General features: G+C 46.1%; 1 protein-coding gene across 1 annotated transcript; it reads right to left on the bottom strand.

Moving 5' to 3' along the window:
* Positions 1-644: 644 nt before the first annotated feature.
* Positions 645-1,668, bottom strand: C5AR2 (complement C5a receptor 2). The gene has a single exon (XM_068529096.1). It carries the CDS (start codon positions 1,656-1,658, stop codon positions 645-647), a length of 1,014 nt encoding a protein of 337 aa, XP_068385197.1. The 5' UTR covers positions 1,659-1,668.
* Positions 1,669-14,931: the final 13,263 nt, after the last annotated feature.

Here is a 14,931-nt window from a genome sequence, read left to right as displayed (position 1 = left end):
GGAGGAGAGACAGAAATTAAATTGGCCCAGATGTTGTCCTTAGGAAATTTACAGTTTAGCTGGGAATTTTTGGTCCAGAAACTTGGACAACTGAACACTACTTCCTCCCTGGGAGGGGGATGAATCAGGGAGAGCTTCCTGGAGGAAGTATTATTTGAACAAGGCATTGAAGGAAAATTTTGGTGATCAAGAGCATGGGCACTGGAGTCAAGTAAACATGGGGTCAAACCTCAACTCTATAACTTCCTTGCATGTGATCTTGGGCAAATGACCTCTGCTCCCTGGGCCTTAGCTTATGAAAAGAAGCATCTCCCCCTACCTGCCTGGGTTATTGTAAGAATTACCTTAAAGGAGAAACTACGTGTAAAGTGCTATCCTGGAGTAATGACTCTACGTGAAGGTGTCACTGCTATGTGATTTAAAAGATCTGAGCAGGTGAGATTCTAGAGCAGCCCTGTCCAATAGAACTTCCTGCAATGATGGAAATGTCCTATATCTGCACTGCACATGGCAGGGGGCATAATGAATGTCTGTTGAATGAATCAAGGAATAAATGACAATATCATTAAGCCCCTGGATCCAGCTATGCCTGAAGCCAGCCTTGTAAAGTGGGATAGGAGGATACAAACCAATTTCCCTCTAGCTTACACTTCCATCTCTGAGACCAGGTCTTGGCCAGTGGATTTCTTGCTGACCACACTTTCATCATTGCTCTGTGACTCCTTCAGGGCCCAGCGACATGAAGCTGCCAGAGACTGTCGGAGTTGAGACCGCCCGAAATACAGGAAAAGCATGGGATTGAGACAGCTGTGCGCAAGGGCCAGGCCCACGACCAAGGGTTCAGCCCGCAGGGCCCGGGCCAAGAGCACGGAGTGTGGGGCAGCCAAGGTGAGTACCAGCCCCAGCGTGTGGTAGGGGGACCAGCAGACAAAAAACCCTACCACAACGGCCATGCCCAGTGGCCAGCGGTGTCGGGTAGCACAGCACAGGAGGGCACCATGGCAGCTGGCCACGACCACCAGCGGCCCCAGGAAGCCGAAAATAAACCGGGTGGCGGTCACTGAGTTCTCGGCCACGGTCGAGCCACCATAGTCCACCACACACTCCAGCCGGTGTGGGAAATGCTCCTGACGCAGCCGGCGGTAGATGGTTGAGGGCACGGTGAGCAGCAAGGCCAGCGTCCAGGATGCCCCACAGGCTACCTGCACCCTGCATGCCCTCCCAGCTGCACCCCACCAGGTGGGCCCGAAGACCAGCAGGCAGAGGTCAGCACTTAGAGTGGCCAGGAGGAGGACGCTGGCGTACATGGACAGCAGGATGACGGCGGGCAGGGCCCGGCAGCCCACGGCCCCATACAGCCAACGGCCCCCGTGGGCGACGGACACCGCTAGGATGGGGAGAGACAAACAGCAGAGTAGGTCCGCCACGGCCAGGTGGAGGAACCAGGTGGCACCGACCCTCCGGCGGGCCTCTTTCCAGGTCACCCAGGCCACCATGGCATTGCCTGGCAACCCCACCAGGAAGACGGCGGCATACAGCAGGAGTGGGGCCACGTGGAGGGGGTCAATGGAGACGCAGGTGCCATCAACACAGTCCACAGGGAGATCTGGAATCTCGCCGTAATCCCCATACTCATAGCCAAGAGAAGAGTTCTCCATCCAAGCCCCAGACACCTGGACGGGCGAGAAATGGCATGAAACCTCAGAGATAAAAACTCTCAGGCCCTTGGAATCCTAGATGCTAGGACCCTAGCATCTCGATCCTGGATCCTAGATCCTTGGAATTCCAAGATGCTAATGGGCTGGGACTTGGGCTGGGGTCCCAGCGCATTAGCATCTCGGAAACCAGAATAGAACAACATTAGAACTCCAGCGCATAAGAATCTTGGAATTCTAAAATATTCCGGTGTTAGAACCCCAACTTCTTAGCATCCTGGAATTCTAGAATATTACAGTGTTAGAAACCCAGCTGATCAGCTTCCTGGAATTCTAGAATATTACAGTGTTAGAAACCCAGCTGATCAGCTTCCTGGAATTCTAGAATATTAGTGTTAGAACCCCAGCTTATTAGCATCTTGGAATTCCAGAATATCAGCTTACTAGCATCTTGGAATTCTAAAATATTACAATGTTCCATATCTACTGTCCAGTACAGTAACTGCCAGCCACATGTGGCTACCGAGTATTTGAAATGGCAGCCAGTGTGACTGAGAAACTAAATTTTCGATCTTATTTAATTTTAATTGATTTAAATAGCTACACGTGGCTAGTGGCTACCTTATTGGACAGTGAAGTTCTAGAGCATCAAAATGTTAGAACACTAGCCCGTTAGTAACCTGGAATTCTAGAATCTAAACTATTGGAATCTGAATATCCATCAAGATGGGAAAAGGTTAATATGTCTTCACAGCAAAAGTGTTTGTCTTGGTTCTTCCTCATCTGGACTTTCGAATCTTGGAACAACAACAAAAATGTACCTCTGAAGCAATTTTGTCATCTTTGGTTTTTTTAATGTAAACTAGATCATAGTAAAACATGCAGATGGCAAAGTGTACACATCATGCAGGTACACCCACTGAGTTTCACCCCAACACATCTGTGTCACTGGCACCCAGAGGGGGGAACAGAACATTTCTAGAATCCTGCTAGAGCAGTTTTTAAAAGTAATGACAGTGCTAGGAAAACAAGAGGAATAAAATTTTGAATTCTCTATAATTCATTCATTCATTCATCCAGCCATCCTTCCAGCACAGTTGCTGTTCCAGGCACTAGAAGCACAGCGGGGGCCAAGACAGACAAAAACCTCTCTCCCTTTGGAGCTGACATCCTGGTGGGAGGAGTCAGACAGTCCAGGAATAAATAAGCAAAATACACAGTATTTTAGAAGGTGATCAGTGCTACGACAAAAAAAAAAGCAGTCACACAGGGAATTTTTAATTCCCTATGTTGGAATTTTAAATGAGGGGTCAGGGAGGGCCTCTCTGAGAAGGTGATATTTGAGCAAAGCCATAAAGGAGGTGAGGGAGGGAGCTGTGTGGGGATCTGGGGGAAGAGAGTTCCAGGCAGAGGGAACAGCCAGTGCAGAAGCCCTGAGGTGGGCACATGATGGTCATGTTCAAGGAAGAGCAAGGGCACCAGTGTGGAGTAGATGGGAGGTAAAAACAGAGAGATATCAGCGGCCACATAGGTATTGTAAGTTCTTTATCTTTTATTCTGCGTGAGATGGCAGCTATGGGAGGGTGCTGAGGAATGATAATCATAACTATTATTACTGTTATTATTATTATTATTATTACTATAAGCCACCATCTATTGAGACTTTGTGTTATGTGCCACGCCTTGCTCCAAGCCCCTTTAAATGTTATATCATTTAGTCCTTATTACAAGCCTCTAATTTTCATACCATTGTTATACCCATTCTGCAGATGAGAAAACTGAGGCACAGAGAAATTAAGGAACTTACTGAGGATGACTCAGCTAAGCAAGTAACAGACCTGAGTTTCAAGCTGTGTTAGTCCCACTCTGGAACTCTGGGCCCTGGAACATCATCATCCAAAAATCTGAGGTTCGGGAGAGTCGGAAGGCAGGACAGCCAGTGACCCTAAGCAGAACTGGGCTCTGTGACTCTGGGTGAGCAATTTCGGTTGGCTTTCTCTCTCCGGGTTTCCTCATCTGAGAAGTGAGTCACGGAGGTGAGCCTACCTCACCAGTTTGGGGAGGCCTTGAAGAGTTAATATGTATAAAGCACGTAGCACAGAGTAAGGACTTGGTAGATGGTAGACCGGTCCCCGTGATGTCCCCATGATGTCATAGTAACCTGACCCTGCAGCTCTCTGCTGATTCTTCGTGGCCGACCGGCGCTGCCCAGAGCACCAGCTGGAGTTGATACAACAGGAAGGGCAGAGAGGAAGTTGGGGCACTCCTCCCTGCCAAGCAGATACTAAGGGGCCAAGTCATTGTGTGTGTGTGTGTGTGTGTGTGTGTGTTTGGAATTTGGCACTCCGCTTTCATATTATTTTCATCACTAGAGTGAAACGTGTGCAGGTTTTAAAAATTCAAACCCTCCTCAACTGTGTGGCCTTGGGCAAGCCACTGAACCTCTCTGTGCCTCAGCTTCCTCATTTGCAAAATGAGAATAATATACTCACCTTGGAGGGTGCTACGAGAATTCAAGTTAATAGGCGTGAAGAGCTGAGCACTGCGCCCAGTCCGCCCAGTCCGTTGTGAGCATTAGACCGTGTGTTAGCCACTGGTACAGAGATACACACACACCCTCTCCCCCCACCCTGAGACCCCGCCCTTTCCAGCTCATTCCGGTTCAGATCTGAGTTTTCTGTGTGTAAGCACCTCAGTCGGTCTATGGTATTTCCCTTTTAATACATTATACAGAAATGGGAAAGTTCAACACCCCCTGTGCCGTCTCTTAATCTTTTCAATTTAATGTCTTAGATCTGTTTCCCCATCCGGACACACCCACTCCTTTCTTCACAATAACTTCAAAATCAATCCACGGGCTGGGCGTTTTGTGCTTATTAACTAGCCTCAGACTAAAGGACATTTAAGGATCATCATGGGTATCATTATTCTCTTCTTATTATTTTACACACCAAATAAATTATATTTCTATATGTACATCTATAGATAAAACAATTACCATTATTATTATTTTATAAGCATTCAGGTAATAGATGACATTTATCAAGCTTGTATCATGTACCAGGCATTCCCCTTAGAACAACCCTATAAGGTAAGTACAATTATTATGCTCATTTTCCAGAGTGTCAGCTGTTCCCTGCTTTGGGCTCTGCTGTATCCCTGACACCTGGAGTAGCATGTGGCACACAGCAGGTGCTTAGCTGATATTTATTAGTTGAGTAAAAGAATGAAGAGGGAGAATCTGAAAAGAATATGTATATATGTATGTATAACTGACTCACTTTGCTGTACACTTGAAACTAAAACGACATTGTAAGTTAACTATACTTCAACAGAAAAAAGAAGGAAAGGGAGGGAGGGAGGGAGGGAGGGAGGAAGGAAGAAAGGAAGAAAAGAAGAGTTAGTTTTGCCTTTAATGGAAGAAGCTGAAAAATGCCATCATTTTATTTTTATTTTTAACGCAGTATGTAATGATGTATGTATTAACATGAAAATACATCCACGAAATACTATTTTGTGAGAAAAGTACGTAACTAAACTTCTAATATTTTTAAACAATGCATTTGTTTTACAGCCAGAAAATCAACAATAAAGATACTGTCATTAAAAATACAAACAAAGGGGGCTTCCCTGGTGGCACAGTGGTTGAGAATCTGCCTGCTAATGCAGGGGACACGGGTTCGAGCCCTGGTCTGGGAAGATCCCACATGCCACGGAGCAGCTGGGCCCGTGAGCCACAACTACTGAGCCTGCGCGTCTGGAGCCTGTGCTCCGCAACAAGAGAGGCCGCGATAGTGAAAGGCCCGCGCACCGCGATGAAGAGTGGCCCCCACTTGCCGCAACTAGAGAAAGCCTTCGCACAGAAACGAAGACCCAACACAGCCATAAATAAATAAATTTATTTTTAAAAAATAAAATAAAATACAAACAAAGGGCTTCCCTGGTGGCGCAGTGGTTGGGAGTCTGCCTGCCAATGCAGGGGACACGGGTTCGGGCCCTGGTCTGGGAGGATCCCACGTGCCGCGGAGCGGCCTGGCCCATGGGCCACAATTACTGAGCCTGCGCGTCTGGAGCCTGTGCTCCGCAACAAGAGAGGCCGCGATAGTGAGAGGCCCGCGCACCGCGATGAAGAGTGGCCCCCGCTCGCCGCAACTAGAGAAAGCCCTCGCACAGAAACAAAGACCCAACACAGCTAAAAATAAATAAATAAACTTCAAAAAAAAAATACAAACAAAAAGAATGAAGAGGGAAACTGAGGCACAGAGAAGCAAAGGGGTCACTTAGATTTCTTTCAGTTCCTCGCGATCACAAGGGCCCTTGTGCATGCTCTTAGCACACGTGTGTTTGTGTATCAGCCAGTCTGGCTGAAACTTCTGCCCTGGGAAACCGTGGGGAGCATCTACTAAAGCCAGACATATGATAACTTTCCCCTTCCCAGAGAAGCATGCATATGCTCACCAAAAGACATGTACCAGAATGTTCCCAGTGGCCCAAGATGGGACACCATCCAAATATTCACTCACAGGAGAATGAATAAACATATCGCGGAATATTCTATAACAGTGAGAATGAACAAACCACATGCAAGAATGTGGATGGACTTCATAAATATGGTGTTGAGGACAGAAAGGCAAGCGCACAGGAGAATTTACTGAATGATCCCTTTCTCCTCAAGTTCAAAAATGGGCAAAAGAATTCTATGGGGATGGGGAGTGAGGGCAGGCGGAGGGAACTCTGGGGCTGGGCTCCGGCTATTTCTTAACCCGGATGCTTGTTCCCTGGGTGTCCTCAGCTTGTGGAGATACGCAGAACTGCTCAAGCCTCATGTGCGTACTTTTCTGTGTGTGTGTTCTATGTGAAAATAAAGTTAAAGGATCTTTCTCAAGAAGGGGAATCGCTGAGTCAAAAGGCTTGTTTGGTGGATTCCCTGGAAGCTGCAGGTTTGGGAAGGGCTGTTTTCCTACACACCTGAGTGTGGCCGTGGACGGGACCATTTGACAAAGGCTTTTTCTGTTGGACTGCCCAAGTAAATTCCAAGAGTCTGGGATTCTGATGTGGATTCCAGTGCAATGGCAATAAGATTCCACTCCTGAAATTCTAGTTCTGATTCCCAGATTCTGAAAATAATGAGTCTAAAGGCCAGGATTAAAAAATGAATAAATGAAAACAATTTTAAATAAAAATAAAAGGCCAGGATTGGGAAATGCCCCCCACACACACCATCATTCCCTCCCTCCTTCCCTCCATCCTTACCATCTCTGGAGGAATGGTCCCCAGTTTAGCCAAACACCACTTGGGAGCACAATCCAGGCCCACAGCAGGACCTGGGAAGTCTGAAGTCTCTCCCCCGAGTCTGGCAGTTAGAGGATTCCTGCAAGCTGGTCCCGTTTGCCAGGGCTCCTAGGGGACTCCGCAGGGCACTGTCACCTCACAGGTCCCAGCCAATGCTCTTAAGCAGCGAAAAACAGGAATGGCCTTTTCCTACTCCCAGGGTGTGTTTGTCCTGGATTCTTCCCATGACTCACACATCCCAAAATTACTGGGCAGCAGGAGAGACTGGAGAGGGCTCGGGTGGGTGGAGGGTTGACCCAGTGTCAACAACAACAATCTCAATGTCACCAGCTTCCTGGAAGCCAGAGCTACATGTGGTGTGACCTTCAAGGCCTGGGGGTCTTGGCCTAGACTCACTGTCCCTGCAGGGCCCTCTGAGGTCTTCCTCACCAAGTCCCCACTGTCTGCTACCCGCATCCCCGCCCCAGACTCCAACTGTGCACCCAGCCCCTCCCTTCTGCCCTCTGCAGAGCCTTGAAGACAGATCAGTATTCCTCCCACCTCACATGTTCTGAGGGAGACAGCTCAGGGTCACAGCCTCCACCAAAAGGCCAAGGGTGCCCAGCACAGGGCCTAAGGCTTCAGAGGCAGACAAAACACAAACAAGTCCTATCCGCTCTGTGGAGCCTCTGTTTTCCCTCTTTAAAATGGGAAGATTTGGGGAATTCTCTGGTGGTCCAGTGGTTAGGACTCTGTGCTTTCACTGCCGAGGGCGTGGGTTCGATCCCGGGTCAGGGAACTAAGATCCTGCAAGCCGCGCGGTCTGGCCAAACATTTTAAAAATAATAATAATAAATAAAATGTGAAGATTTTGAGCATAGTGGTTCCTAACCTCCTTCCAAGCATGGCGCGGAGGCTGAGAACATGGATTTGAGAGCCACAGAGATAAGATACATATTCCAGGTTTCCCACTGATGAGTTTCTGGGCCTCAACCCTTCTGAGCCTCAACTTCCTCATCTGTGAAATGGACGTTTTAGCTACGGGCATTAAATGGGTAAAGAGATTTAAAATACACACAACAGGGCTTCCCTGGTGGTGCAGTGGTTAAGAATCCGCCTGCCAATGCAGGGGACGCGGGTTCGAGCCCTGCTCCGGGAAGATCCCACATGCCGCAGAGCAACTAAGCCCGTGCGCCACAACTACTGAGCCTGCATGCCACAACTACTGAAGCCCACTCGCCTAGAGCCCGTGCTCCACAACTAGAGAAGCCACCGCAATGAGAAGCCTGCGCACCGCAACGAAGAGTAGCTCCCGCTCGCCGCAACAAGAGAAAGCCCACGTGCAGCAACGAACACCCAACGCAGCCAAAAATAAAAATAAATAAAATAAAATAAATTTTAAAAAAAGAAAGAAAATCACCTTTAAAAATAATAATAATAAAATAAAATACACACAACAGCGCCTGGCACACAGGAGATGCTGTGTACATGTTTGTTAAATTAGCAGTAATAAAAAGCATATGCAAAAAAAAAAAAAAAGCATATGCTATCAATTTTTTAAACTTACATTTTAGGAAGACAGACTTAGCAAGAGGAAGTGGCCCTTATTTATTCCAACTTCGGAACCCTTTATTCAGCGGTTTTTGGTGTTTGTGCCACTGTGTGTGTATGCTTTAGAGGTTGAGGGGGCACATTTATACATTTCTTTTTTTTTTTTTTAGTTTTATTTATTTATTTATTTTTGGCTTCGTTGGGTCTTTGTTGCTGCGCGTGGGCTTTTCTCTAGTTGCGGCGAGCGGGAGCTACTCTTCGTTGCGGTGCGCAGGCTTCTCATTGCGGTGGCTTCTCTTGCTGCGGAGCACGGGCTCTAGGCGCGCAGGCTTCAGTAGTTGTGGCTCGCAGGCTTCAGTAGTTGTGGCTCACGGGCTCTAGAGCTCAGGCTCAGTAGTTGTGGCGCACAGGCTTAGTTGCTCCGCAGCGTGTGGGATCTTCCCGGACCAGGGCTCGAACCCGCGTCCCCTGCATTGGCAGGCGGATTCTTAACCACTGCGCCACCAGGGAAGCCCTATTTATACATTTCTTTTGTTGTTGTTTGGAGAATAAACAACATGTTGGTAAAGGAAGTTATTTTTCTGTCAAGAGACTAGAACTCGCAGCGTGAGCTGGGGTGTCTCTGCGTGACCCAGTCTTGGCCGAGACTGGCCCCAGACCACCCCCTTCCACCATGTTCTGGCGGGGGGCCTCCTCATCCCCACATCCCACCAGCCCCAGGCCCCTGTGGGAACCCACCCTGGTCAGAAAGAGAAACTAACATGGAACAAGCATTGGGCGGGGCGGTGGGCATTGGTGGGGGCGGGGTGGTGTCCAGTGAGGCACTGTCTTTTATTGGCTCAAACTTTCTCTCATCTTTCTGATCTGGACCATTTTTAAAGTCTTTATAGAATTTGTTTCAATATTGCTTCTGTTTTACGTTTTGGTGTTTTGGCCGCAAGGCATGTGGAATCTTAGCTCCCTGTCCAGGGATCGAACCTGCACCCCCTGCACTGGAAGGCGAAGTCTTAACCACTGGACTGCCAGGGAAGTCCCAGACCTTCTCTGATCTTGAGTTTACAGGGGTGTGTTTCTCAGATCACTTGATCTTAAACTCCTCGGTCACTGAGTCTCGGGCATACGTTTCTCAGATTCTGGGAAGCTAAGGCTTTCTGGTGTCTCTGGAGCTGGGGGATCTTACCTGGGGATCTGGGGGATGCTGTGAACGGGGACAGGGACACAGCTGTTATGAAAAGTGAGGGGCTTTTGGGGGAGTGGGATTCGTTTTACAGATACCCTGCGAGATTCTGAGTACCAGCCCCTCAACAGTGGAGAAACTTACAATGAGGACATCCTTAGAAGGTTATTAAATTGACCCATATGAAATTGCCAGTTTTGTGAGTCAAAAGAGGTTGAAGTCTGGCAAATCGTGGCAACAGAAAGCAGATTAATGATGACCAGGGCCTGAGGGGAAGGGAGGACGTGAATGGAAAGTAACTGCTTGATAGGAATGGGGTCTTTATTTTGGGGTGGTGAAAATGTTCTGGAACTAGTTACATAGTGGTGACAATTGCACAACATTGTGGATATACTAAATGCTACTAATGGTGAGTTTTATGTTATGTGTATCTTACAAGTTTTTCTAAGTAATAAATAAACTGTTATACCCCCTCACCCTAAAATAGGATGAAGTCTGGTAATTTCATGGAGTGCAGCCTAATGGAATTCTAGAAGCCCAAGAGAGTGAGTGGCCAAGATGGGGAAACCAGTCTCTTTTGAACAATACATATTATTACGTGATATCTGATGCATAGAAAAGAGTGCCTGTAACTTGTGTAAAGTACAAAGTACAACAAATTAGCATCTGTAAAATCACCATCCATCTTAGAATCTTTGAATATCTAGATCAAGGGTAAACTTTTTCGGTGAGAGAACTGAGAGTAAATGTTTTAGTTTTTGCTGGTCAAGAGGTTATTCATCTCTCTGGTAGAATGAAAGCGGCCACAGATTGAATGGCATGGCTGTGTTCCAATAAAACTTTATTCACAAAAACAAGCAGTGGGCTGGATTTGGCCCACAGGCTGGAGTTTGCTAACGCCTGATCTAGTTCAAAGACTCTGAAGGCTGAATTTGTTGGCATCACAGACTTTCAGAAAGTTGGAATCATAGGTGACTTGACCCAAGGGATCCTACAACATTAGCCACAGACTATTTGAGTCACAGGATTCTAGAATGTCACACCAGAATCTTCAAGTGTTAGAAGTATAAAACTCCAGCTGTTAGACGTTACAATTTTGTAGATGATCTGAACGTTAATCAAGATATTCTAGCCCTGAGCTGTCCAATATGGTAGCCACTGGCCACATGAGGCTACTGAGCATTTAGAATGAGCCGGATCGCTCATGCAGCTCAATATTAAAAAAACAAACAACCCAATCAAAAAATGGGCAGACGACTTAAATAGACATTTCTCCAAAGAAGACATACAGACGGCCAAGAAGCACATGAAAAGCTTCTCAACATCACTAATTATTAAAGAAATGCAAATCAAAACTACAATGAGGGCTTCCCTAGTGGCGCAGTGGTTAAGAATCCGCCTGCCAATGCAGGGGACACAGGTTCGAGCCCTGGTCTGATTCCACATGCCGCGGAGCAACTAAGCCCGTGCGCCACAACTACTGAAGCCCACGTGCCACAACTACTGAAGCCCGCGCTCCTAGGGCCCGTGCTCCGCAACAAGAAAAGCCACCGCAATGAGAAGCCCACGCACCACAACAAAGAGTAGCCCCTGCTCACCACAACCAGAGAAAGCCCGCGTGCAGCAACTAAGACCCAAAGCAGCCAAAAATAAATAAATTAAAAAATAAAAAAAAACTACAATGAGGTATCACCTCACACCAGTTAGAATGGGCATCATCAGAAAATCTACAAGCAACAAATGCTAGAGAGGGTGTGGAGAAAAGGGAACCCTCTTGCACTGTTGGTGGGAATGTAAATTGATACAGCCACTATGGAGAACAGTATGGAGGTTCTTTAAAAAACTAAAAATAGAATTACCACATGACCCAGCAATCCCACTACTGGGCATATACCCAGAGAAAAAGACACATGCACCCCAATGTTCATTGCAGCACTATTTACAATAGCCAGGTCATGGAAGCAACCTAAATGCCCATCGACCGACGAATGGATAAAGAAGATGTGGTACATATATACAATGGAATATTACTCAGCCATAAAAGGGAAAGAAATTGGGTCATTTGTAGAGACGTGGATGGCTCTAGAGACTGTCACACAGAGTGAAGTAATTCAGAAAGAGAAAAACAAATATCGTATATTAACGCATATATGTGGAACCTAGAAAAATGGTACAGATGAACTGGTTTGCAGGGCAGAAATAGAGACACAGATGTAGAGAACAAATGTAAGGACACCAAGGAGGGAAAGTGACCGGGGGGGGATTGGGATGAATTGGGAGATTGGGATTGACATGTATACACTAATATGTATAAAATGGATAACTAATAAGAACCTGCTGTATAAAAAAATAAATAAAATAAAATTCAAAAAACAAAAAAGATAACCGGACACAGGAAGAAAAATGTTAAGTTGAAACCAGAGATGAAAATAAACAAGACAACCAAACAACTGTGTGAAAACAGAAATAGTGCAAAGAGGTAAAGAAAAAAGATTTATTATAATTAATAAATTATAATTAGAGAGTTAAAAGAATATATTGCATAAGAACCAGAAAAAAAAATGAGCTGGATCTGAGATGAAAGATGCTGTGATACACACCAAATTTCGAAGACTTGGCATGAAAAAAAAAGAATGCAAAATCTCTCAATAACTTTTTATACCAATCACATATTGAAATGACAGTGCTTGAAATATCTTTGGTTCAATAAAATATAGCACCAAAAATCATTTTAACCTGATTCTTTTTGTTTCTCTTTGCTTGTCTCTTGCTTGTCTGCTGAAAAATGTAAAATCATGCGTGTGGTTTGCATTATATTCCTATCAGACAACAAGAATTTGGAGTAATACCGTCCTGGAGGTTGGAAATGGGGTGCTTGGGAAGGTCACATGGCACAGATGCAGGGCGGGAGTCTCTGACCCCCCAGGCCTTGGGGAGCCAGATCTGAGCAACGGGTGGGGCCGTGACAGGGGACTTGGGGGGGTGGGAGTGGAGGTAGGAACACTGCCAACTCAGCCAAACCCATCATTCCCTTCCTTTCGCCACTTCCTCTTTAGAACTTGTTGACTTAGCAGATTTCCCAGGCTCCAGATTTCACAATCGCCTGGCCCTTCAACCCACTTCCCTCCTGGGCAGCACTGATCAACACCAGGCTGAGGATGCCTTGAAGAAGACACCTGGATCCCACATGTTGGCCTCCAAGTGTTTCTAGAAGACCGCTGTGGGGTCCAGCTTCTGGGAAGCATCTCCTTTCCAAATCAGCGTGAAGGAAAGACCCCACTGCCTGCAGCCCACTGCCCAAACCAGGAAAGCCAGAGGATGGCCAGGAACAGAGATGGAGCATAGGGGTGGGAAGTCAGGGAGGACTTCCTGGAGGAGGCTGCACCCTAAAGGAAGGTAGAATAGCGATAGGGGGGGTGGTCTTTTAAAAACAGACCAAGCAGCTGGGAGACCAGGCAGGAGAAGGAGCAGGGATCCAAGTGGGAGAGGATGGAGGGCTTGGACCATGAAAGGCATGGGGTGGGAAGAGGGTGGCGTCCAGCATGGGTCCCAAGTGCAGGCTTGGGTGACTATATGGACGGTAGGGCACTCCCTGGGTTGGGGAATGCAAAGGGAGGGAGAGGTTTGGGAGAAGATGCTGAGATCATTTTGGGCAAAGTAGGTACGGAGGCCACACCCTGAAGAGAGAGAGAGAACTGTGAAGGTATTGGATGAAGTCACAAAAGTAGGAAGCCTGTTCAAGAGACCTCTAGAAAGCCAACATTTCAGGGCAGAGGAAGAAAGTCTGCAGAGGAGGCAGGGAAGGATCACACTGAGAGAGAGGATACCCAGCCGGCCTGGAACCAGCCAGGGAGGAGGCCCAAGCAGCTGGGAGGAGGGTGGAAGGAGGGCTGTGGGCTGACCAGGTAGAAGGGACATCCCAGATCGCCAGCATCTTTACAGCGGGTATCAGACCTGAAGGTAGCTGGGGCTCAGGTCTTCCCCCAACAATCTTGCTGCTAGAGGGTCTGCGCAGGTACCAACATTTACTATCAAAAACCACACACAACCTCTTCTGGAAGTCCTGCAGAGCACCTGTCACTCTAGGTGCTCAGACAGCATCTTTAAATAAAAGTTGTCCCCAAGGCAGACATGAGAACACTGTAGTAGCAGGATTCAGCTATGTTTCCCATCGGAATTAGGCAAAATCCCAGCCCAGCGCCCCATGCTGAAGGCTGTACCCTGGACCCAGCCAGCTCTTGCAAAAAGAAGGAGGGAGTCGATATCTATGTGGTCGTCGGATTCAGGGGACACCAGCTCTGTGTGGCTCCCTGGGCACTTGTAATGTGCCAGCCTGAATGGAGACGTGCTGTGACTGTAACACATCCAGGATTTTGAAGACAGTACCAAAAAAAAAAAAAAAAATGTAAAATGTAGCAGCCACTATGGAGAACAGTATGGAGGTTCCTTTAAAAAACTAAAAATAGGGTTACCATATGACCTGGCAATCCCACTCCTGGGCATATATCCACATAAAACTCTAGTTAGAAAAGACACATGCACCCCAATGTTCATAACAGCACTATTTACAATAGCCAAGACATGGAAACCACCTAAATGTCCATTGACAGATGAATGGATGAAGAGGATGTGGTACATATATACAATAGAATATTACTCAGCCATAGAAAAGAATGAAATGATGCCATTTGCAGCAACATGGATGGACCTAGAGATTATCATTTTAAGTGGAGTAAGTCAGAGAAAGACAAATACCATACGATATCACTTATATGTGGAATCTAAAAAAAATGATACAAAAGAACTTATTTACAAAACAGAAATACAGACATAGAAAGCAAACTTATGGTTACCAGAGGAGATAGTGGGGTGAGGGGATAGATAAATTAGGAGGTTGGGATTAACATATACACACTACTATATATAAAATAGATAAACAACAAGGACCTACTCTATAGCACAGGAGGGAACTATACTCAATATCTTGTAATAACCTATAATGGAAAAGAATCTGAAAAAGAATATATGTATAACTGTATCACTTTGCTGTTCACTTGAAACTAACATAACATTGTAAATTAACTATACTTCAATTAAAAAAAGAATGTAAAAGACCTCAGTAATAATTTTTCACACTGATTACATGTCAAAATAAAAATATTTTCAATATACTGAGTTAAGAAAAATATATTATTGATTATATTATTATTTTATCAATTTATATTAGATATCTTTATATATAGTAATATATAAATATATTAATAGCACTAATATTAC

The sequence above is a fragment of the Eschrichtius robustus genome, chromosome 19 (assembly GCF_028021215.1).
Source record: "Eschrichtius robustus isolate mEscRob2 chromosome 19, mEscRob2.pri, whole genome shotgun sequence".
Lineage (NCBI taxonomy): Eukaryota > Metazoa > Chordata > Mammalia > Artiodactyla > Eschrichtiidae > Eschrichtius > Eschrichtius robustus.
This window is presented reverse-complemented; position numbering and strand designations above follow the sequence as displayed.